The 25,681-nt window shown below is 42.3% G+C and overlaps 3 protein-coding genes across 4 annotated transcripts; 1 reads left to right on the plus strand and 2 right to left on the minus strand.

Annotated features, from left to right (window-relative positions):
• Positions 1-1,872: 1,872 nt before the first annotated feature.
• Positions 1,873-4,885, minus strand: LOC121580254 (immunoglobulin superfamily member 11-like). Its single transcript, XM_041895308.2, has 6 exons — positions 4,698-4,885; positions 3,583-3,737; positions 3,282-3,480; positions 2,948-3,103; positions 2,544-2,666; positions 1,873-2,355 (listed from the first exon to the last, which is right to left on the minus strand). The coding sequence occupies exons 1-6, from the start codon at positions 4,759-4,761 to the stop codon at positions 2,159-2,161; spliced, it is 894 nt and encodes a 297-aa protein (XP_041751242.2). The 5' UTR covers positions 4,762-4,885; the 3' UTR covers positions 1,873-2,158.
• Positions 4,886-7,384: 2,499 nt separating this feature from the next.
• On the plus strand, positions 7,385-10,186 carry LOC121578933 (protein FAM161A-like). Its single transcript, XM_041893229.2, has 6 exons — positions 7,385-7,577; positions 8,032-8,096; positions 8,256-9,242; positions 9,374-9,523; positions 9,603-9,702; positions 10,058-10,186. The coding sequence occupies exons 1-6, from the start codon at positions 7,416-7,418 to the stop codon at positions 10,184-10,186; spliced, it is 1,593 nt and encodes a 530-aa protein (XP_041749163.2). The 5' UTR covers positions 7,385-7,415.
• A 3,528-nt stretch (positions 10,187-13,714) lies between these two features.
• On the minus strand, positions 13,715-19,826 carry LOC121579607 (equilibrative nucleoside transporter 2). 2 transcript variants are annotated; one of them, XM_041894346.1, is made up of 13 exons: positions 19,725-19,826; positions 18,021-18,068; positions 17,555-17,636; positions 16,595-16,782; positions 16,307-16,446; positions 16,009-16,143; positions 15,412-15,509; positions 15,239-15,320; positions 14,858-15,015; positions 14,658-14,763; positions 14,480-14,565; positions 14,159-14,358; positions 13,715-14,000 (listed from the first exon to the last, which is right to left on the minus strand). In XM_041894346.1, the coding sequence occupies exons 2-13, from the start codon at positions 18,050-18,052 to the stop codon at positions 13,889-13,891; spliced, it is 1,419 nt and encodes a 472-aa protein (XP_041750280.1). In that variant the 5' UTR covers positions 18,053-18,068; positions 19,725-19,826; the 3' UTR covers positions 13,715-13,888. The 2 variants fall into 2 exon arrangements, with proteins under 2 accessions (XP_041750280.1, XP_041750279.1); XM_041894345.2 differs by lacking the exon at positions 19,725-19,826 and adding an exon at positions 18,891-19,339.
• Positions 19,827-25,681: the final 5,855 nt, after the last annotated feature.

Genomic DNA, 25,681 nt, shown 5'->3' on the forward strand with positions numbered 1-25,681 from the left:
CGATGGCATATTTATTTGATTATTGATCATGTCTGGAAGACTGTTAAAAGGGTTTGTCTATTTGACATGCTGGTGTGATAGAAACATGGAGATTGAAATAGGCTCTTGTTAATCGTAACCTTTGCCCCACATGTTTGGCATCATCCTTGTACACTTTCACCAAGGGTTCTCCTCTTTTTTTGGTGTGTAATATAACTGGAAGTATTCCTGAGAAGTCACTTTAAGATGTTTGCTTTGCCACTCCTGCATTGGCCATACCCTGCTTTAAGGGGCGAATGAGCACTGACGTACTTCTGAGTAGAGACCTAACCAGAGCACATATCAGACAAGCTGGCTGTCTCACACTGTTCTGTTCTGTCCCGAGGGTTACAGGGTCTTACAGCACTACAGTAATCAAGGTGGTTGTCCCTTGGCCAGTTGTTGCATGTCTTTATATCACTGGTAGAGCTATCTGGAATAACCTTGTGCCATAGTGTAAATCCGGTCCTAGAAAACTGCCTTGTATGCTCATTTTTGCCCCTAACCGTCTGAGTTCTCACTTTAGTTAGCAGACTGAACTGTCTACTAAACTTTCTCTGGGAATCTGTTCTTACAGGGTGAATAAGAACTAATAGGTGGAAAACGGTATTCTCAGGGTCTCATTGGGAACCAATAGGAATGATCTGCTATTTGCTCATCTTACTGTGTCTAAAAGGGAAGAGACACAGAAGGGTGGAGCTCTCAAGCGCTAGGTTAGACTGTACCTAGATCAATTAGACTGGGTAATTATGCAGTAGCAAAGTAATTTAGTCTGGATCTTGGAAGTCTGGGCCTCATGGTTGAACTCATGGGTCACTGCTCAAAGTGCCAGTCAATGTGATGCCCCCCACTACAGAAACAGCAGTGGTTTGAAGTGGCTTACTGCAGCTTCATTCTCCTTTCATTCTGCTTGTGCTACAGCTCTCTTCATTTTCTATAACCACCCTTTGGTTTCATCATCTAGAAAAACATTTTGAGGACTTGGAAGAAGCACTGGCTAATGTAAATCTAGTCTTTTTGTTAGTCAGATCATTGACTCGAACTCCATGAGTGTTGTTGAGGAGGCGCCGACCAGATGTTAAAACCCAGTATGTAGCTAATTGATCAGCCCTTGTTAAGGTGTGTTCTCCCTAGGCTCAGGAAAAGCAGAGCCATTGTAATCAGGCCCTTTTTCTTTCTGTTTATCTCTTCCCCTCATTCTCAGTGTAATATCCAACAACAGGGAGTACTTTTCTGACTAGGAGAAAGGAAAGCACAAGTTATTGGACAGAACTGGGTGTCTATAATAAAAGGGATTCCTTAATCTCTGCCATTGATGTACAGCATGTTTTGTATATAAATATATATATTAAAAAATATATATAAATCTATTTTATTATTATTGGATTTCTGGTTCTTTTTTCATGGAAGACACTATGTTGAGTTTTAGGGGAGGTTCTCTCTTGTGTTTACCCCTCAGAAGAGAGATCTGGCTCCTGAGTGGAAGGGCACTCTTCACATTGAATCATGCAGTTTTGGAAGAATCGATTAATACTTATTTTGCACAAATGTTGTATAATAGTACACCATCCCATATGTTTTTTATCGTTATTATTTGAGTCATTTGGGGGGATGTTTTATTTAAAAACTGTATGCCGATATATTCAAAGTTCTGTACAGTTTTCTGTGACCCCCCCCCCTATTTAAATTAAAGCTTTTTGTGTCATAATTTGCAAATGTAATGCTGTGAGTGCTTTCATTGACCTTTCCCCTGTCTTCTTTTTTCTACCAGCCTTTGTCAGGCAATGTTATCATAATTGGAATATTCATTCAGGACTTAGCAGAAAACCTGTCTTGAACAGAAACCCAAGCACATTCCAGTCAAACATTTATTCCCAAAAAAAGTTACAGTTTTCATCAGGTATTCTATGCGGGAAATATTTCAATAGCTTCTGTGCGACTGCTTGACGCAAAAAAATATAGTGAAGTGGGAACCAATGTCTACAGTGAGGTAACTCTCTTCATTCCCCAGTGGAATGCTTGCTCATTCTTATCACATTTTCTGAAACAAATGTTCAATTCAATGAGTTGTACAATGTCAATGAGTTGTATATTTTTTTGTAGAATGCATCCGGGTGTTTGTCTTCCTTGGATTGAGGGATCAAACAAAGGAGCGTTTGATCAGAGAGGGAGTGTATCTTATCTCATTATAACACTCCTCTTCCTTCCCCTCCGTCCACTTCCTGTCCTGGCCAGAGCGATGGAGCCAAAGCACCAGCACCAGCAGGGCCAGCAGCACCAGGGCCATGAACAGGGTCAGCAACACCCCCTGGAGGATCCCTGGGGAGCTGTCTGGAGCTGCAGAGGGAGGGGGAGAGATACTCTGATTCTAAACACACAGCACTTCCAACACAGTTACAGTAGCTCTGACCTGTTTCATCAACATTTCAAAACCCTTCTGAATTAGTATGATATGATTGACAAGTATCTGGGGGGGGTTAGAGTGAGGGACAACTGAAGAGCATGTGGACCAGGGAGGGACTCACGGCTGTAGATAGACAGGTTGACGTAACAGTTCTGGGTGCCCAGGAGGTTGGTGACAGAGCAGCGGTACAGCCCAGAGTTCTGGGACGAGATGTTGATTATCTGGACAGAGCCTGATAGGTCCCCTGTCATAGAGAACAACAGAGGTTACAGGATACAAACATCAGTTTGTATTTACAACAATACTGTTTTTAGTCCTGAAATAGAATTAAACACATCACAATAGTGATTGCTGTGCTGTAGCTGAAATTACCATTCGATTAATCTCGTCCACCAGCCGGCTCTCTATGCGGTAGCAATTGAGCATGGGAACGAGGTTACCATTAGACAAGCTCCACTGCACCTGCAGCATGTTGTCTCTGGGGCTCTAGGCATGGGTTAGTTAGAGAACCATGGCCGCTCTTACCATCCATGTTGATGGGTAGTGAGATTTCCTCTGGTTCCAATTTATCCCACCGCATCTCGGGAGTGGGCACCCCCTCAGCCACCATGCAGGACAGGGCAACGCTCCCCCCCATATCAGTGACCCCATCCCACAGACACAGGGGCAGCGAGGGGGGTGCTGAAAGAACAAAATATATATTGGTTACAGATTGTCAAAGTAACTCAGAACTGAAATGCACAGTAGGCTGACTCAATGTTAAACATATAAGATAGAGAATGAGTTACTGTTTTCGTTGAGAATTACATTCAGGGAGTAATACGAGATGGTTATAGTGATTAGTATGTGAACCACCTACCCAGGACGTTGAGGGCCAGTTCCCCTATACCAGGGTCTCCAGTCTCTGGGGGGTTGCTCACCATGCAGCGGTATGTGCCAGCATCGGATATGCGTGTCTTGTTGAGAATGATGTCAGCACTCCAGGGGAGGCCTGGGAAACCCACCCTGCCTGTCAGGGAGGGGTTCTCGATCACCTGGCCGTGGTCAAACACTATCACCTGAGGGACGGGACAGACAAATCAGCACACTGAGACCTTTCTGACATGTCAAACAGAAAGTTTCAACACTCACTGTATCTACTAATGGGGATTCAAACAGACCTGTGTGGGGAAGTCTGGGTCAGAGAAGGGTGCCAGGGTCCAGATGATGTTGAGTCTGGACAGGGGACTCATGGTGAAGAAGGAGCAGGGCAGGGTCACCGAGTCCCCCTGAACCACCTCCAGATTGGTGTCTCTCATGGTCACCCTCACTGCACCTGCACAGGGGATGGAGGACAGGAGGTTGGTGAGACAAGCTTAGGGCAACACCTATCAATGGGCAAGGCAGGCACATTCCACTATTCATATTCCTCTCACATATATGAGATATCCTATGGTGAATACAAGGTAATACAGCAGCATGAACGGCAATCATTAGTACTTATTGGGTTTGGTGGTGTAGCAATTAAATACAAACAAACTAATGACCCACAAATAACATTCCTTGTGTTTCTATCAAAAATGCTTCAAAGGCACAATGGCTTGTCCCATGCATGCTCCTGACCTCGGGTCTAGCAAACGGTCCCAGCCCGGGCCTCCCTCCCTCCCCTTTTCTCATTACTGTAATAATGCATCCTCCCCCACTACACATATACAAAGGGCATCCCGGGGCCCTTTGTATATGTGTGGGAAACTAGCATGGACACTGGGCACTAATTACAGCTGACAGCTCCGACCAAGCAGCCAAACACAGCTAATCACTGAGAGGCAGGGGTAGAAGAATACAGCCGTATTCTCTATGCAGTGAAAACCCACTATTTATATTTGATATATATATATATATATTTAGATTTTTCTAACAAACTCAGCCATATCAAATAGTAATTTATACACCTTTGATTTACCACATATGTATGGGCTTATATCGTTTAGATATAATGAATGCAATAAATGGTTACATAGCCATAAAACATTTAGGCTACTTTAGGAAACCAAATCCTGTTACACTTCTAAAAAACACAATTACTATAATGTTATACTAATAAAACATTTGAAATCCATAGATTGTTTCAAATTATAATGGATCATCTCCGCAGCAAAATAATATACTGCTGAGATGATAGCATACACTGCAATGTTTTTGGCAGACAGCCTACTGGTAAGCAAAAAAATCCCACTTTAATCAGGTTTATATCTATATTTTGCAGTTCCCTTGATCAACCCATGGCTCAACTCACCATACTCCAGAAGGGTAGACACCAGACACATAGCCCAGAGCAGCCACCCTCCAGCGCAGCCCATATCTAAGAAGAAATATTGCCTACTCTCTGTCCATCATATAACAGCGGTGTCAGTAGCCTACCCTTCTGCTAGGTTCAAATGCGGAGGCATTGACTGGGTAAACATAATGAATCTATTGAGCGAACCTTCTCTCCCCCCTCATCTCGCTCGCTCTCACACACAAAAACATACTTACAACCACAATTCCTTTGGCTACTATTTCCAGTCGAGAGAAATAGCACAGTAACATATGCCATTTACCAGACACTTTCATCGAAAGCAACTTAGTCATGATGTAGAAGACCAAATACATTTAGAGTGCCTTCAGAAAGTATTCACACCCATTGACTTTTTCCACATTTTGTTGTGTTACAGCCTGAATTTAAAATGGATTAAAATGCGATTTATTTTGTCACTGGCCTACACACAATACCCCATAATGTGAAAGAGGAATTCAATTTTTCGAAATTTTTACAAATTAATTTACAATTAAAAGCTGAAATGTCTTGACTCTAAGTATTCCGCCCCTTTATGGCAAGCTTAAATTATTTCTGGAGTAAAATGTTGCTTAAAAAGTCACATAATAGTAACATAAAAACAATAGTAGTGTTTAGCATTTTTGTTAATGACTAGCTCATCTCTGTACCCCACACATACAATTATCTGTAAGGTCCCTCAGTCGAGTAGTGAATTTCAAACACAGATTCAACCACAAAGACCAGGGAGGTTTTCCAATGCCTCTCAAAGAAGGGCACCAATTGGTAGATGGGTAAAAATACAAAAAAGCAGACACTGAATATCCCTTTGAGCATGGTGAAGTTATTAATTACACTTTGGAGGGTGTATCAATACACCCAGTCACTACAAAGATACAGGCGTCCTTCCTAACTCAGTTGCCGGAGAGGAAGGAAACTGCTCAGGGATTTCACCATGAGGCCAATGGTGACTTTAAAACAGTTACGGAGTTTAATGGCTGTGACAGGAGAAAACTGAGGATGGATCAACAACATTGTAGTTACTCCACAACACTAACCTAATTGACAGAGTGAAAAGAAGGAAGCCTGTACATAATGCAAATATTCCAAAATATTTATTAACTTTTATTTAATCAGGGGAGCCCAATTGAGACCAGGGTCTTATTTTCAATGGTGCCCTGAGGACATAATATAAAAGATGAAACTACAAGATACAATAACAAGTACATCACAAACATCACAGGCATCATAAAAAAGTATTTAAGTCCATTTAAAACAATTGCACACCTTGGTGAACTCATTTATCATCAGGGTTTTAAACTGCCCTAGTGGCAGCAGGGAATCCAAATGTAATGAATTTTGTAAGTGATTCCAAAAATGTTGAGCATTAAAACTAAAAGCGGATTTACCTATTTCAGTGGAAACCCGAGGAATCTCAAGACTTAACCAACCCTGTGAATGGGTTTGGTATCTCATGTTTTTATACTTTAACAACAAAGTTAGGTAAGTCGGAAGCTTGTATAATAGAGCTTTGTAAACAAAAAGGGAGTAATGAAGTGATCTACGGGACTTTAATGAGGACCAGCCAACCTTTTGATACAGGATGCAGTGATGTGTATTATCCTGTTTGCAACAAGGCACTAAAGTAATACAAAGTGTTATGTTTGTGGCAAATCCAATACAACACATTATTGAGTACCACTCTCCATAGTTTCAAGCATTATGGTGGCTGCATCATGTTATGGGTATGCTTGTAAAGGACTGGGGAGTTTTTCAGGATAAAAAATAAACAGAATGGAGCTAAGCACAGGCAAAATATTAGAGGAAAATCTGGTTCAGTCTGCTTTCCACCAGAAACTGGGAGATGAATTCAACTTTCAGCAGGACAATAACCTAAAACACATGGCCAAATCTACACTGGACTTGCTTACCAAGAAGAGAGTGAATGTTCCTGATTGGCCAAGTTACATTTTTGACTTAAATCTGCATGAAAATCTATGGCAAGACTTGAAAATGGTTGGTATCAATGATCAACCACCAATTTGACAGAGCTCGAAGAATAATGGGCAAATATTGTACAATCCAGGTGTGCACAGCTCTTAGAGACTTAGACAGAAAGACTTACAGCTGTAAATGCTGCCAAAGGTGATTCTAATATGCATTGACTCAGAGGTGTGAATACTTATGTAGATTCTATATTTCTATATTTAATTTTCAAGACATTTGTATTTTAATTCTAAAAACATGGTTTCACTTTGTCATTATGGGGTATTGTTTGTAGATTGGTGAGATTTCTAAAAACATTTAATCAATTTTGAATTCAGGCTGTAACACAACAAAATGTGGAATAACTCAAGGGGTGTGAATACTTTCTGACAGCACTGTAACATAAGCAGACAAACAGATAAGAGGGGCAGAGGACATTAAAAGAAATTTGATACAAATTGGAAAAAGTCCAATGCTTTCACCATTGACTGTATATGGAGGCTTTCACAGATATTTTGCGATTGTGCTGTAGAATGCTCTTGTAGAATGGTACAAATTATGTGATAGCTAAAAATCACTTAAATTGTTTGTCCCTTGTGACATAACGAGTTATTAATAACAGGTGGTGTTCTGTGTTCTGTTTCTCAGAATACTTGAGTAAAATGGAGTCATAAGAAGTGGCCTCTGTTCTGTGAATATAATTTTGTAAAAATAATGTGGGGCGCACATCGAAAGTCGGTCATCTTAAATGGTTGTATTACTTCGCCAATTAACCAGAAGTGGAATCAATGCGCAGGGCCTCAAAATGTAAAGCCTAACAAACCACATTTTGTGACTTTGAAGACGCACAGCTTTGTTGATTGGAGCTGTTTGAAGGTAGATCGCTTGGGCAGTTGGAGCGCAGAGCGCACCACCAACTCCATGTCGTCTTTTTTTAACTAATTGGCATAAATGGCAGATCCACATTAATGTAATAATAACCACCCCATTGATGTACAGTAGTATAAAACGTGATCTTTTGTCTGATACAATGACTTAGAGAGATAGAGGGACAAATAGAGAAAATGTTGGGGGCAACTGGATTAATGATAAATCAACTTTCATGCATGGAAAACTAAGGGATGGACTCAATCCGTATCGCGGGAGATCTGTAATTTCTGATTGAGCCGACATATGCAGCGTTTACCGTGACTGCAGTCTCTCTGCGACTGCGGGACCATTGCCTTTAATTGTCAATCGCGCCAAAAAACCGGATCTTCAGTGCTACGGATTGAATAGAGCCCTTACTTTCTTCTAAGATTTCAGGGCTTTTATGTTGTTGTTTTTTCAGCCAGTCTACAGACCTTTGAAGTGCATTACAGTTGAAGTTGTCACCACACCCTTGGATACTAAATGGTGAGAGGGTGTCCCATGATGACCATGATTACATTTATGAATCACAATTTATGTGTCTTCTGCAACTTATTTAGGTGAACTGCACTTGTGTAAACTGTAGGCTATTAGGTGTGACTCAGCCAACAACACTGAAATGTATTTAATTCCCATCCTCTCTAGTGAGGAAGGAGTAAGGAGAGACAATGAAAAGGGGCACAAAGAGTCAGCAACCTCAGTGCCATGTCAGAATGAGAAAGAGGACATGGATGAAGGGTTTACAGGGGCTCTGCTGCCTGAGAGAGGTGCTCCTTCATGGATGTGGGAGGGCTTCTCCGTAGACGACTATAACCCAAAACCCCAACCCCAAGGTCCCCAACCAAAGGTCATCACACCCAAACTGAAGGAAGATAAGAGATGCCTACCCAAAGTGACTGTGCCGCAGCCTTTCAAGATGACCCTGCGTGAGGAGACAGAGGGGAAGAAGCAGAGGCAGCTTAGGAAGGCCTGGGAGGAGACTGCCAGCAAGCCAACAGCCACACTGCCTCGATTCAAAGCTAACCCTGTTCCCAAGACCAACCAGTTGCCCTTGTACGACAAGATCGTAGAGGAGTGTGAGAGGCAGAGAAAGGTTCTCTATGAGAAACGGAGAGATCTCATGCTGGCCATGCGACAGCCCTTTAACTTGGGGTCAAAGGTTGCACATGGTTCTGCCAAGAGGACGGCTGTAGCTGAGGGTGATGAAGAGGGAACAGCAGCCAAGGAGGGAGACAAGGGACCAAAGGCTGAGAGTTCAGTTCCTGTCCCCTCCTATAAGGACATACTGGAAAGATGTGCCCAGCTGGCTACTCGTCGCCCTCCTCCAATGAAAGTGGAGAAGAAGCTCACTTTCCAACCCATCATCAACCGGACTATACCCGACTTTGGGAGGTTGCACCACAGGTTTGAGGACCATCTCAGGAGCGTCAGACAGGGAATGCATTCCACTGTGCCACAGCCTTTTACTTTCCAGGTGAACGCTGGAGGTGATCAGACTGTCAGTACGTCTAAGGAAACTCAGAAGAATGTCAAGAAGGCCCCATGCCCAGTGGTAAAGTGGGACCTAGCTAGAATTAAGGCCAGCTCACAAAGACTTACCAAGTCTGCACTGCTACGAGAGGAGGCTGTGAAGTATGTGCAGAGTATACTGAATTTCAGTTCTTAACTTGATGCAAATGTTGTTTTTAACTGTGGTAGGTTTCTATTTTTAACTGTGTTAGGTTTCTATTTAGACTAAAGAATACATATTCTGCTATTTATAGGAAGAGACTGGTAACGAGAGAGAAGAGACTGAGAGCAGAGCAGCAGAAGTCAGAAGCCAGGTGTAGTCTTCAGAAAGAGGTGGCCAAATGGCTCAATGCCCAGAAACAGCACAGTACTGCCAGGGCACAGCGGCAACAGCAGAACTACAGGTTTAACTCTTAGACCTTAGGGGGGGCTCACAGAATAATATTATACTGAACAATACTCAGCCCTCCCTTTGTGTAACAGGAAGGAGATGAGGGTGCGTAGTGCTGAGTATCAATCTGAGCTGGCAGACATGATGGAGAGAGTCAACGGCAGACCACTGCTGCTCCAACGACACTGGCAGGTCAGAGTTCAGCATAGAGTTGCAACTCGGCTGATATCCCTCCTTTACCAGTACACACTATTCAGCCACAGTGAAGTACATCTAAGGTCGGGTGCCTATAACCATAGCCGCAGGAAGTAGCCCCCCTGAAAAATCTATTTTTTATCATTTATTTTGGATTAAATCTTTTTCACAAAAGTAGTGCACTATGCCTTTACTAGTCCTGTATTAGCTTTCTGATATAGCCGTCTGTAGTGCAGGCAAACGTCCCCCCAAACTACTTCCCGCGGCTATGCCTACAACTCCACATTGTTAGTGCCTGATCTCAGGAAGTGGAGATAACATCATAGGGTAATTGTGTTGTGTCCTGTCCCAGGCCCGGAGAGAGGCAGACAAGCGTTTCTCCCTGATCCTGGAGCGGGCTGGGCTGGACGAGGCTCTGCTGTGGAGCAAGGCTATGCTCCAGGAACAGGGCCAGCGTTTACAGCTAGTGGCCACAGAGTAAGCCTCGGAGGGCACTGATACTGATCTCTATGAGGAGCTTGCAGATTCCTCTGAGGGATGAACCCTGACAAAGACGTGTTTTTACTAGTGTATTAAATGACAAGTGTTCGATCACATTCAAATTGTATGTTGCATCTCTCTACCATCCTATAGCAGTGCATGCTTTAAGAAGTCACACTGTTGATATTCATTTCACTGTCCTCTCCTCTGTAAGGACAATAATGTAATGGGGTCTAGGACAAGAGCTATTGGAGTTTGATAATAGCTACCATAATTGTACCCCCCAGCTGCTTGCATTAGCTAAGAGACATGGTAGAGAGATAGAGGTAGAACATAATTTATTTTTTTAGGGGGTAGATCAGCTTTAATATTTCAGATAGATTGTAACTTCCATCAATGTAATTGTCTGCATCACTTCAAATCCCCCATATGTATTTTTTCTCGCAAATATATATATATATATATATATATATATGTATATATATATATATATACACATACAGTGGGGAAAAAAAGTATTTAGTCAGCCACCAATTGTGCATGTTCTCCCACTTAAAAAGATGAGAGAGGCCTGTAATTTTCATCATAGGTACACGTCAACTATGACAGACAAATTTAGATTTTTTTCTCTCCAGAAAATCACATTGTAGGATTTTTTATGAATTTATTTGCAAATTATGGTGGAAAATAAGTATTTGGTCACCTACAAACAAGCAAGATTTCTGGCTCTCACAGACCTGTAACTTCTTCTTTAAGAGGCTCCTCTGTCCTCCACTCGTTGCCTGTATTAATGGGACCTGTTTGAACTTGTTATCAGTATAAAAGACACCTGTCCACAACCTCAAACAGTCACACTCCAAACTCCACTACGGCCAAGATCAAAGAGCTGTCAAAGGACACCAGAAACAAAATTGTAGACCTGCACCAGGCTGGGAAGACTGAATCTGCAATAGGTAAGCAGCTTGGTTTGAAGAAATCAACTGTGGGAGCAATTATTAGGAAATGGAAGACATACAAGACCACTGATAATCTCCCTCGATCTGGGGCTCCACGCAAGATCTCACCCCGTGGGGTCAAAATGATCACAAGAACGGTGAGCAAAAATCCCAGAACCACACAGAGGGACCTAGTGAATGACCTGCAGAGAGCTGGGACCAAAGTAACAAAGCCTACCATCAGTAACACACTACGCCGCCAGGGACTCAAATCCTGCAGTGCAAGACGTGTCCCCCTGCTTAAGCCAGTACATGTCCAGGCCCGTCTGAAGTTTGCTAGAGTGCATTTGGATGATCCAGAAGAGGATTGGGAGAATGTCATATGGTCAGAAAATAGAACTTTTTGGTAAAAACTCAACTCGTCGTGTTTGGAGGACAAAGAATGTTGAGTTGCATCCAAAGAACACCATACCTACTGTGAAGCATGGGGGTGGAAACATCATGCTTTGGGGCTGTGTTTCTGCAAAGGGACCAGGACGACTGATCCGTGTAAAGGAAAGAATGAATGGGGCCATGTATCGTGAGATTTTGAGTGAAAACCTCCTTCCATCAGCAAGGGCATTGAAGATGAAACGTGGCTGGGTCTTTCAGCATGACAGTGATCCCAAACACACCGCCTGGGCAACGAAGGAGTGGCTTCGTAAGAAGCATTTCAAGGTCCTGGAGTGGCCTAGCCAGTCTCCAGATCTCAACCCCATAGAAAATCTTTGGAGGGAGCTGAAAGTGCGTATTGCCCAGCGACAGCCCCGAAACCTGAAGGATCTGGAGAAGGTCTGTATGGAGGAGTGGGCCAAAATCCCTGCTGCAGTGTGTGCAAACCTGGTCAAGACCTACAGGAAACATATGATCTCTGTAATTGCAAACAAAGGTTTCTGTACAAAATATTAAGTTCTGCTTTTCTGATGTATCAAATACTTATGTCATGCAATAAAATGCAAATAAATTACTTAAAAATCATACAATGTGATTTTCTGGATTTTTGTTTTAGATTCCGTCTCCCATCGTTGAAGTGTACCTATGATAAAAATTACAGACCTCTACATAAGTAGGAAAACCTGCTAAATTGGCAGTGTATCAAATACTTTTTTCCCCCACTGTATATACACACACATCCTTTTTAAAATTATATTTCCCTTCATTACTTTCCAACCCCACCACCCCTTCCCCAATTGGAGTAAACTAGTGAACAACAACGCTTAGGCCTCTACTTCCAGCCCATACATACTATATACATTTTATGGACACAGTCAAATTCTACACTAATTATATTTTGTTTGTTTTTACTCCTTAACTTCCTCCGGATCATTTTCATGATGTCCATCTGGTTTGCTTCTATATGCCATATTTTTCTAACTGTGCTCTTTCACGAAAGCTCTCAACCTATAACCTATATACTTATTATGGACAGAGTATGCTTTACATTAGTTATCTTGTTATTAGTTGTTGTTATTAGTCCCATCCTTCAGCTCCATTCAACACCTCCCATCTAGCTCTTAACACCATCCATAATGGATTACTATTTGCCATATATTTTTACATTTTAGTCATTTTAGCAGGCGCTCTTATCCAGAGCGACTTCCAGTTAGTGAGTGCATACATTTTTTTATTTGTTTCATACTGGCCCCCTGTAGAAATCGAACCCACAACCCTGGCGTTGCAAACGCCATGCTCTACCAACTGAGCTATATCCCTGCCGGCCATTCCCTCCCCTACCCTGGATGACGCTGGGTCGCGGCCGGCTACGACAGAGCCTGGATTCAAACCAGGATCTCTAGTGGCACAGCTAGTCCTGCGATGCAGTGCCTTAGACCACTGCGCCACTTGGGAGGCGACATTTTTCAACTGTACTGTGATGTTTTACAAAAGTTCTGAACCTTTCTATTATCATTGTTTCTACAGATCGTAAATTGAAAATAAACATTTTTGCTAAAAGTATTATATTATTGATCGATTGACTATCACCCAGTAGTGCTATCTGCTATCTCCAGGTAAATATTGCAATCCTTTAGCCATCCCTGGACCTGTGTCCAAAAACAAGCTACAAATGGACAGTACCAAAACAAATGATCTAATGATTCTGTCTCTTCGCAGCAAAATCTGCAGAGCTGGGTAGAACATTATTTGTCTTTCTGGAAAAGTTTTTCATTTATTTTTCAAACCATCACAATGTCAGGGAGACAGTGACCAAAAATGTCTCCATAAAAGCTGAATTATTGTGTATAAAATGCAGTCAAATGAAGATAGTAAATAGTAGTAAAAAATAGTTACAAATCATAATAATCCAGTATAAAAACAATATAAAAACTGTAATAAAAATACAATGATAAAATCCTCAATCAGAACAATGCACTTCATTTTAAATATACATATACGTTTGCTTTGGTATTAATGAATATGTGTATAATCTATTTCTATTCAATACATTCTTAGAAAAAATAGTTCCAAAGGGTTATTCGGCTGTCCCCATAGGAGAATCCTTTTTGGCTCCAGGTAGAACCCTTTTCTTTCCACAGAGGGTTCTGCCTGGAATCAAAAAGGCTTCTTCAAAGGGTTCTCCTATGGGGACAGCAGAATAACCCTTTTGGGTTCAATACTTTTTTTTTTTTATAAGAGTGTAACCATTGTGAGTTTTTGACCGTTGTGACAGTCAGACTTAGTCTGGTTGGAGTGGTGATTGGAGGGTGTGTATGTGAGGAAGGTTGTGTCCTCTAGAGAAGGTTCCTCAGCAGGAAGGAGAGGGCTGCCCCTAGAGACAGACCCAGAGCCAGGAAGAAGGTCATCAAGGCCCCTGCTGTCTCACAGTCTTTAAACCTCACCAACCTGGGAAAGAGAACAGAGATCAGGACAGCTCAGATACTGGGGAACATGATGCAAACTGCACAGATTGTTATTCAATTTAATTAAACAAAAAATGGTTAATGGAACAATTTGACAAAACCGTTGAACAGATTCCAGTAGATATACATTCTGTGACTCACTGAGGTGCGTAGGACATGCAGAGACAGATGAAGTATCCATTGGACACGGCGAATAATGTCATGATGACGACGAAGGCAACGTCGTGGGAGAACAGGACGGGCAGGTACTGCCGGTTGTCAGTTTTGCACAGCATGATGAGGGGGATGAAGATCACACGGGACACCACGAGCACAGGGAACAGACGGCTCCCCTTTGAGGGCTGTGGACAGATAAAGACAGAAAGACACTATTAGGCAGAGAAACATACTCTGAGGCATTGGAGCAGCTATTTATTACTGGTAGTAAAGCAGACGGACAGAGGGCAGAAATGTCAGACTCACCCACTGAACCATAGAGGTGACACTGCGGCCAATCAGGTCCATGACGTTAAAGACGATGAAGCAGCAGACACAGAGAAAGTATCGGTCTGAAAGATACAGATGTAATGCAGATGTCCAACCACAACTGGACATTATATTACTAGGCAATTATGTATTATTGTCCCAAATGTTTGCTCACCCCACTCCTTGTTTCCATACACACTCTTCACATTTACTGTAACAGCAGGGAAAACTGACAGTGTGACAGCCAGCACACATGTCACACAGAGGGCCATCACCCAAATCTGTACAACAGTAACAAAGTGTTAGAGAAATGTTTGAGAAAAAAAATTGATTTGAATTGAGATTTGAATGACAGTGGGATTCAGTACAAGGCACCTTTTTGAAGACTGCCAGGACAGATGACCTGTCGTGACTGTCAGTCTGCTTCATCATGAACAGGGCTTCTTTGGTCCCACTGGCCTCTAAATCACCACTGGTTATTATGGGTTTATTGTTGTAGCCATTCATGTGACCATTGGCCAAAGCTTCTTTTTCTTTGAGAAGAATATAACAAACAATGATAAAGACAGTGACAACTGGTTCAAGCATTATATTGTTTTTAAAACATACTGTAACCATACAAGTATATACAAGTATTAAGGAAAATCACTGCCCATAAATGAATGAACTATTAGTAATAATAGCTTCTCTATATGGTATATTGTATATGGTATTTGTTATTAGTTAAGGATGGAATATAGTGTTCCGTAAACCTACCTGCACTTTCGAGAGGCTCGTTTGTAGTCGCCGGTTGGTCATGGTGACTTTTACTTTTCTCCAAGTAAAACTGGGCAAACCCCTAGAACCCAACACAAAATGGAATGAATGTCCTAAGCAATAGTACTTGAACTGACTATTACGCTCTTGTCATGATTGGTGTAGCCACTCACCAGGTGTGGCAGTAGTAAGTAGCTGAGCAAAGTGAGCAGAGTTGCCACACAAGGGGTTATGAAGTACCCAAGAGCAGCACTGGCCTTGTCTGCTTTACCTACACAGAGAAACGCAGCATTAAATAGAATTAAAAGACAATTCCATGTAAAAACAGAGTCAAATCTATCCTGGCAGGCAGAGCTGAGATGTTTCCCACCAAACAGGATGTTGTGACCAGTTATTCAGTTGAGTGAAGCTGTCACACATGTTTACTACAGTTTGAGCCTGCTCTTCCAGTTATATAGTAAACATGTGTTTTGTGGGGTGTGTCTTAAGCCTGTTCGGTGTTGATCCCTGTCAGCATCAAACAACTGTGTCCATGCCCCTATAAGCTGGGCTCTGGGCCCATCCTTACTGCTTGCAAACACAGTACCATACTTGCAAACACAAGTAAGGCATTTTGAACAACATTGTGAGCAAATGCCTTTAGCAAAGACCTGTTTTAGTGAGCCTGTTACTATATTAAGGAGATCATGCTGATTGAGTGTGCTTGGGTGTGTCATTGTGTTCATTGTTAGTGAGGTGATATGTTGTGTGTAGGGAAGCGTAGTACTCACTGAGGATAGAGAGCAGACTGGCCAGGGCAGCGAAGATCCCTGCCAGTCCCTGACCACTCATAAACAATGTGCTGTACCTCGGGGGGAGCAGACCCACCAGCCCAAACAGACTGCCCTGGAGCACTGCTCCAAAAGCTAGAGAGAGGGAGAAAGAGGGGATGTGTGAGTATTTCCACATCAAATCTAATTGGAACACATTTTCATCAGACAAATAGTCAAAACAATGATACTACTTATGACGATTCATTATATAATATGGGATCCATAGAGACATGAAGGCAGGTGGGAACCAACTCACAGTTGATGAACCAGATAGTTGCCATGGTAATAGAGAAGAAGCTGTCGGGATGCATGGGCACCTTGACCATAATGGCCGTGAGGAGGAAGAGGAAGAGGATGGAGACCAGACTGACAGCAATCCGGACCTTCTCTTTGACACTACCGCCACACAGGGAAAAGAAGGTTGGGTTAGACCACTATGCTAAACTATACCTTCCATTCAAAAGGAGAGGTGTTGAATCAACAGTAATATACATAGAACACTGTTACTATTATTATTATTATAACACTGTAGTATGTTGCTCACCACTGATACAGGAAAGAGTTGGCCAGGGTGAAGAGGAGAAGGGGCAGCTGGGCTAGAAGGGTCATAAAGCTGGCAAATTTGTAGTCTTTAGTAACTGGGATCGTTCCATTAGTAACTGGGGTCGTTCCATTAGTAACTGGGGTCATTCTGTAACTTGATGTGGTCCCTTTGAGTCGGTCGTCGAAATACTTCAGCAGAAAACAATGGGAGAACAGAGGTGACATTAGCTGAAGCCCCCTACTCTTATCATACAGCAAACTAATATTAGACAGTATGTTTACCTGAAAGTGTAATATTCAATCAGTTAAAATGTTGTTTGTGGTACCTCAGTGGCAGTGTGTGTGTGTGTGTGTGTCTGGTTGTGATGAGGTAGAGGAGCTGTGTGGTACCTCGGTGGCAGTGTGTGTGTGTGTGTGTGTGTGTGTGTGTGCGTGTCTGGTTGTGATGAGGTAGAGGAGCTGTGTGGTACCTCAGTGGCAGTGTGTGTGTGTGTGTGTGTGTGTGTGTGTGTGTGTGTGTGTGTGCGTGCGTGTGTCTGGTTGTGATGAGGTAGAGGAGCTGTGTGGTACCTCAGTGGCAGTGTGTGTGTGTGTGTGTGTGTGTGTGTGTGTGCGTGTGTGTGTCTGGTTGTGATGAGGTAGAGGAGCTGTGTGGTACCTCAGTGGCAGGTGTGTGTGTGTGTGTGTGTGTGTCTGGTTGTGATGAGGTAGAGGAGCTGTGTGGTACCTCAGTGGCAGTGTGTGTGTGTGTGTGTGTGTGTGTGTGTGTGTGTGTGTGTGCGTGTGTGGTTGTGATGAGGTAGAGGAGCTGTGTGGTACCTCAGTGGCAGTGTGTGTGTGTGTGTGTGTGTGGTTGTGATGAGGTAGAGGAGCTGTGTGGTACCTCAGTGGCAGTGTGTGTGTGTGCGTGTGCGTGTGTGTGTGTGTCTGGTTGTGATGAGGTAAAGGAGCTGTGTGGTACCTCAGTTGCAGTGATGAAGAAGTTCCATGGCAGCAGTGTTCCCATTCCCAGGATGAACATGATGACGGCCACAGCACAGCCTCTGTTAGGAGAGAGAGGACATCACTCACATCCCACATAGCAACCACTCCTACATCAGCTGGTAGCACTGCATTTTAAGGTAGGTTACTATTTCCACTGGTATTTATCTTGTATTTCATCTGAATTTATGTGGTAAGAATGGGTACTTTCTAGTTTACTTACACAATTGGTAAGTACCTGGTACTAAATTGTGCCTAATGATGCTTAATGTATCCCACAGAAACAAGTAATTTCTAGTTTTTGTACTGAGTAATTACCGATATATCATGTCATTTCTTATCTGATTCCCATCGACCAGTGCTCAGATGAACGAGATGGTTACTAAATGAGGAAGCATGTGAAAGCTGCTCCCTACAGGTTTTTATCTCAGATGATTCAAACTCACCGGTCCACAGGGGCATTCTTCTGGGTAGTCATCCTGATACTCTTGAGTCTGTACACAAACATTGGACAGAGGATAGCTTCAGAACGTGTCACTCCTTTAAATACTGGAGTGTAGAAAATAACCACAGCAAATCCCCCTGATTCTATTCTAATCATATTTCAATTCCATGAAAGTTCGATATCAGTCATCTTTGACAATAAATAACGTAATATTTTTGCTCTTGGTGATTTCAGCATGTTCTAAAGTCAAAACTTAAAAGGACACTTGAAACCCTACCTCTTTAAGGAATACCTGGAATAGTATAAAGTAATCCTTCTTCAACCCACCGCCCATAATTTTTTTTTTTAAGGTGGTTGTCCCACTGGCTATCATAAATCGAACGCACCAATTTGTAAGTCGCTCTGGATAAGAGCGTCTGCTAAATGATGTAAATTAGTTAACCATATCCAGTCCTCTCCCACCATCATTTCTACAACGTAATTTCTTTGTTTTCTGCCATGTTCAGAAGCTGGTTGGTTGCTCAGTATAGACAAGGCTACCTACCGAATGCACAAGACTGTAAAAAAAAAAAAAAAGCCTACCACATGGCTTCTAAAACTGAAACTAAGTATTCAATGACACACTTTGAGATTATATGAATATTCTTATACAGGATGTTAGACCAATACAACATCTCAATATCAACTGAAGAATAATATTTTCCATTATTACTTCGGCTAATACTGGTATATTATCCTATTGGCATTAACTTCAGGTCACAGCCTATATAGCCTTAATATAAAGCTCTAAATTAGATCTAATCAGAAATTAGATCCTTCCCGTTGGACTATAAAATCCTGGGGTAGCCCAAACCTGTCGACTCACACTCACCTGCCTTATGCTTCAAATAGAAAATGTAGTTGATTCATCGAATTATATTGAATTAAATCCTTTGTGTCGGGACCACGGATGGCTCTATTCCTAGAACACCACGTTGAGGATATGACATGTACAACGATGGTAGCAAGTAGCTACGCTTGATACGTAGGCTGCGCATGTCGATTACTGGCACTCTTTTATGTACAGACCCATTGAAAGGATGTTTGGCTTGTCTGCATTGTTATTGCGGGCTATTCATTTGATTTATTCTAACAGTTAAAACATGTAACAAATTCAGCAATACAGCATCTTCTTCAAAACTCAAGCAACATGGCAGTAGTACTTGAGTGAAGACATAAACTAGACGGTCATAGAAGAAGTGCCCTGAAGCGGCACGATTAAATTAGACAAATGAAGCACAGTTATTCTTAATTTCTGACTCACATTTCGTGAAACCTTTTAACCCTCCCGTTGTCCTAGGGTCAAAATGACCCGCCACTGTGTTGAACCAACTTTATTTAATTTTTATATTTTTGGGATCATTTGTGAGAAGGAGGCAGTGAGACTTTAAAGAAAGTATCACTGCCTCCTACTCACAAATGATCCAAAAAATATAAAAATTAAATAAAGTTGGTTCAACACAGTGGCGGGTCATTTTGACCCTAGGACAACGGGAGGGTTAAAACATTTCTCAGCGAATAAAAATGTTGCCTATAGTTGCGCACCTCAGCCAGGGCTATTTGAGCTGTTCTTACATGGTTATATCACCATGTAAAAACACGGCCAAATGAAGAAAAAAATGCCTACAAAATAATAAAAGCAACGTATGTTGAACATTAAACTCACCAGTTAGAGTCGAATTGTTTAGTAGCTGGTATCGTCTTTGCCAAAAGCGATGCTCACAAAACGCGCTCAATGAAGTGAAAGCTATTCAAAATTTAGCGCGAATCCTTCACAGTGTTTCCTGTACATGGAGCGCCAATTTTTATTACCAGGCAGCAAGAGAGCGCCTATTGGCTGTTGGTTTGTTCAGGGGTGGAAAAGGTACCCAATTGTCATACTTGAGTAAAAGTAAAGATACCTTAATAGAAAATAACTCAAGTAGAAAGCCATGCGTGAAACATGGCTATTAGCGGATGCCTTGTCTGGCAGCGAAACAGTTAATTCAGCCTCATTTACATGGCTGACTTGCTTAAACAAATGTGTTTTCTACTGACGGTTGAGATGAACAAACTATGGCATAAGGGGACGACGAGCGGATGGATTAGAGGCAATCCGTAATTAATGAGCGAGCTAGGACGGAAGTAGTCAATATAACTACTTGTTCAGCACTTTTGAAATGTAGAGCGACAGAATTCAGAACATGGGTCGTTCTTACAGTATTCTCCCTGTACACCAAGTCAGAACCATAGGATAAATAAAGGAGGCATAACGAAAGCTCTTACAATATTCAATGATTACATTTCTCTAAAACATGCTATAGGCTACATGTGCATCACCAAATCAGAACAGTAGGCTAAATTATGAGGGGGAAAGAGACCAAATTATTAGGGTGAGGCACATGTACGGAGCCAGATACCTGAACGTACACAAGAAAATCCATATGTAAAATGTATGCACTCACTAACTGTAAGTCGCTCTGGATAAGAGCATCTGCTAAATTACTAAAATGTAATTGTTAGGATCGTAAGAAAAGCCATGCGTGAATGTGACCAGTACTGAGTATATGAAGAGGCAGGACGCAGACGCAGGAATTAACAAGGTCAACGTTTACTTAAACAATGGCAAAGAGAAATAACAAAGCTAGAGTACACGACACGAAGCTAAACAATCACAAACAACATCATAATGAACAGTCCAGGGCAAAATAGGGGTGGTGATGAGGTGCAGGTGTGCTGGAGGTGATTAGGGTGCGTTGGTTTTCCATTCTGGTGTTGCCGAGGTGATGCGCCCAGACCCGTGGCTCAGTAGACCGGCGAATCAGAGCGCCGGAGGGGAGCAACGGGAGGAGACGTGACAGTGAAACATGAACGTAAACGTGAAATGTCATCTGTGAACATACAAACACCATGTTACGATTACGGACTAACATTTTTGGGTTGAACAAATCTTGTGTTGCAATTCTGATGTACAATAATACCTTTCAGAGTTTTGGCAGTTTTATCTCACCAACAAAAAAAAGGACACCAAATGACCTGTGAGGAGTGCTATGAGAACAAGCGTAACACAGTATAAAAAACGGAAGTCAGGGAAACCGGAAAGAGGTATCCTGCACGTTTTCATGTTAAAAGTCTCCATTCTCTATTAGTCAGTTGAGTGTACTTCACATTTAGGTAGCTAATGGAATGAATTTGTTTGCCAGCGCAAGTCTAGATAGCACTAGCTGTATTATGCCTACAACCGTGAAGTTTCAGTCCGCTAGGTGTTAAAATAGATCTGTAAACGTACAAAACCCTATGTTACGATTATGAATGAACATTTGCACATTCAATTCTTACTTTACGTCTCCCTTTACTTGGTTATGTTGATGATCACAAGTTTACTGGAGAACGGAGACCAAGTAGAGACTTTCGGACAAGGTGGATAATTGTATAATATAAGGCAGTTTATTCAGAGGTAAAGATATCTGTAAATAGCGTGCACGGACCCGTTCGTCAACCTCGTAGGGAGATATCTGAGAGAGCGAGCCCCTAAACATTGTGTGCTGACATTTTATACAATAAAATAAAGTAGGTTGATTCTAGTAGTTCTGATCTTCTGATTGGTCCTGATGAGTTGGTCGAGGTCACCTCCAGGCTAGTGTCACTGTTGCATTGGCTCTGAGTCGGGTTCTCTGTCTTCAGATGTTCAGCCTAAGAGAAGGGGTTTTTGTGTGTGTGTGTGCTTAACAATGATGATGATGTGTGTGTGTGTGTGCGTGTGTGTATGTGTGTGTGTGTGTGTGTGTGTGTGTGTGTGTGTGTGTGTGTGTGTGTGTGTGTATGTGTGTGTATGTTTAACAATGATGATGTGTGTGTGTGTGTGTGTGTGTGTGTATGTGTGTGTGTGTGTGGGGGTGTGTGTCCTCAGCGCAAGAACTCGTGAGTTGGGAGAACTGAGAGACCTATGGCGTGGGTGTTGTCCATAGCCACCTGCTGATAAGGCCGACAAGATAGAAGTCCTTGTGCATTGTATTAAATACAAAGGCCCAACCAGGGACGGCCTGTTCAATAGGGCGATATGGGCGACGCACTGCCAAACGGGAAAAGGAAGGGATTTTTTTTCTAATCAATTATATCACGGCAACAGTAGTTATCAGTGTTGTAATCTGGTACGTCTGATCTGCCACAGTGCCACACTACCACTAAATGTCGAATCAGGCTAAAGTCGAAGCTTCAAATGGCTCCACCCTTTGGGGCGATTTCAGTCAGATTGAAAATCGCAGAACTTCTGTCATAGACTCCATGTAAAATCTATTTTTTTCAAATTTCAGAGCCTTCAATACAATCTCAATGGGTGTCTGTGGGCTTGCACTTACGCGTTCGTCACATGAACGTAACTAAGAAAAAGAGAGGGTAGCAGCGTCAATCAATTCTACTACTATCAACATGGCTAGGCTTCAGTGCAACTCGATTGTGTCTTTGAAAGAATTTCCTTTTGTCGGCGAACAAATGAAGATAAATTGAGCAACGAAACAATTAGGGACCTCCCAGACCAAATTTAATAATTCAACAGGTTTCTACTAAAGGGGGGAAGTCCTACACGAGGATTTTCCAAAAAATGGTACGAACGAAAAAATAACATTGCCACTCAACTGGATGAGGGATACAGGCTAGCTGTCCGCCACAACGATGAGGTTAGTGTTGATAATCACAAGTTTACTGGAGAACTGAGACCAAGTAGAGACTTTGGACAGGGTGGATATGGTTATATTGCGATATTGTCAATACAGTATATCGTAAAAGTATCACTATGTAACTCGATTTCTTTCACCCCAATCCCTCAAATTAACGGTAAATAACTGAATTGTTTGCCCCACATTTAGCTAAGATGATTAGCTAGCCAGCTAAAATGTTTTATTTAGTTAGCAGTCGCATCTACAATAGTTTACTGTCAATATACATGTCTCCAAAAATGACGTGGTGTCTCCAATTGTGTTGACATTTTACAATTGCGATGCGCATCCATGAGTATCCACTTTCTGTAGCTCAGCTGGTAGAGCACGGCGCTTTGAACGCCAAGGTAGTGGGTTCGATCCCGGGACCACCCATACACAAAAAATGTATGCACGCATGACTGTAAGTCGCTTTGGATAAAAGCGTCTGCTAAATGGCATATTATTATTATTATTATTATTATTCCAGCCTTGTGTAGGTCTCCAATTTTGTCCCTGACATCTTGGAGAGCTCTTTGGTCTTGGCCATGGTGGAGAGTTTGGAATCTGATTGATTGATTGCTTCTGTGGACAGGTGTCTTTTATACAGGTAACAAGCTGAGATTAGGAGCACTCCCTGAGATCAGTCAATAAATGATTCTGGTATTGACTTATATGCTGCCCCTGTCTTCATGTTGTTGCTGGACATATCTTTTTAAAAATGTGTGTAGGTCACCTAAATCATCAGAAAAATTGCCCCTCCTGAGAATTTTTTCAGGAGCCGCCACTGGGCCCAACACAAGATGGGTCATGCACAAGATTTTAGTCAGACCAAGCTATAACATTATATATTTACTACGACAAATCCCTCTCTTCACGTCTCCCCAGAGACGTGACCAAGTAACAGTAAAGAAGGAAAACTTAAGACGTGACACAAGCTAACAGTGTAATTGGCAAAATAGGGAAAACTTTATCAGAAGATAAAGTTTTACATTCCCCCCTTCACGCCCCACAAGAGACGGACATAAAGCTTAAATGCTGCAATTTGGCAAAATAGGGAAAACTTTATCAGAAGATAAAGTTTTAATTCCCCCTCTTCACGTCTCACAAGAGACGTGACACAAGCTTAATAGTGCAATTTGGCAAATAGGGAAAACTTTATCAGAAGATAAAGTTTTACATTCCCCCCTCTTCACGTCTCACAAGAGACGTGACAAAAAGCTTAAAGCTGCAATTGGCAAAATAGGGAAAACTTTATCAGAAGATAAAGTTTTACATTCCCCCTCTTCACGCCTCACAAGAGACGTGACAAAAGCTTAAATGCTATTCATCATCCAGATATCCTTGGTCAGCATCGACTAATAGCAAGCAAAGGAAACATCTGACCGTTATCTGCAGGATGTGGATCAATAGCGGTGGTTATAATCCTGGTTGTCAGCGGCCCGTATGCATGGAATGCAACAGCATCCACAAAGCACTAGAATTGCAGCAAAAACAGAGATGGATACAAGTATAGAAGAAACTAGCGTTTATATTTACCAAACGCATCCATCCAAGAGTCCCACATTGAAGTATCCACCCCTGGAGTGGCTCTTCATTTTGCCATTAAGAGTTCGTAACCCTTCCAGGGCGACAGTCAAGCTGCCATCTGTGGCTGTATTGTTGGGAATAAAGGTACAACATTGTTCACCAAACATAGCACATACTCCTCCTTTTTCAGCCAGGAGCATTGTCGACAGCAATACGATTTTGGAAAGCCATGAGAGAGGTCGCAGCCAACTGGCCATGTACCGCCTCAAAAACCTTGTTGTGTCCAATTGCCTAATTTTTTGAACATTAAAATGGACATAATTGATTCTGTCAACATTTTTATTAATCGTGCACCACCAGCAAAATGAAGATTCAAAACCTACGGCTACTTGGTCAATCAATTTATACTCATCTGGTACCCCCTAGGGACCCCAATTGCATCAATGTAGGTTGGGTCCCCATGAGTAGACCCCACACGCGCCTGGTCCTGGTAGGAATTAAGTCAGAACATGGGTCACCAGCTCCTGAACACCTGTTGGATACACAGATATTGTAGCAAAGGAGACTAGTGCACAGGTGCCTGTGGCATTTCAGGCAGTCCATCAAACAGATGAACGCCTCACACCACCACCAGACATCAGCCCTGGAAACAGGTTTAAACTCAGCATTAGGCGTAGATAGATAAACCGACACCATCCAACAGGTACCATACCCAACAATGGTAGACCTTTCGTGAGATTAACACAGGTAAAGTTAGCTCTAGCCACCTGATAGGAAAAATTGGTTTCTTAGTTGCTTTAGTAACCAAGGGATGAACTACGTCCCATGGTGTACAATTTGCGGAAGGGTTGTCATGTTTCATGACAGACAGGAAGTATTCTGGGCGTAATGGCGGCAGGGGATAATGCGAAGCAATGGTCATGCCAACAACCACACAACTCTGATGAGTCATTGCCGCTTCCCTCAGTCAACAAGAGCCAGTTGTTAGAAAGGCCGGAGACACCTGTAGCGGTCAGGGATTGCATCATCCAAAGTAGGTGGAGTGGTAAGTAAAATAAATAGAATTATTCTTATTACCATTTTCATTAATAGCCTGTGCTTGTGTATTAATATGACAAATTCGAACATTCCAATGGACTGGTGCAGTGGTACAGCTTACATAAGGAGCAAAGTCTAAAGTCCTGGCAGCCTAATGCAATACCAGGATAGATAGTAAATTTGAGTCCTTTAGAGTTTTTTGTCAAAGTCAAGAGTTTCCTCCATTGTTTTCCTAATGTAGTAGAGGTGCAACTGGACCAGTCATAATTAGTCCCACAACCAAGTTTGTCCAAGTCCAATCGCCATGGGTGACCCCCACTGTCATATACCAGTCCCAGTCGTAGTAGGTAAGTTCTCTGAAGTCTACCCACGGACGTTGAGT

Source organism: Coregonus clupeaformis, chromosome 13, assembly GCF_020615455.1.
Source record: "Coregonus clupeaformis isolate EN_2021a chromosome 13, ASM2061545v1, whole genome shotgun sequence".
Lineage (NCBI taxonomy): Eukaryota > Metazoa > Chordata > Actinopteri > Salmoniformes > Salmonidae > Coregonus > Coregonus clupeaformis.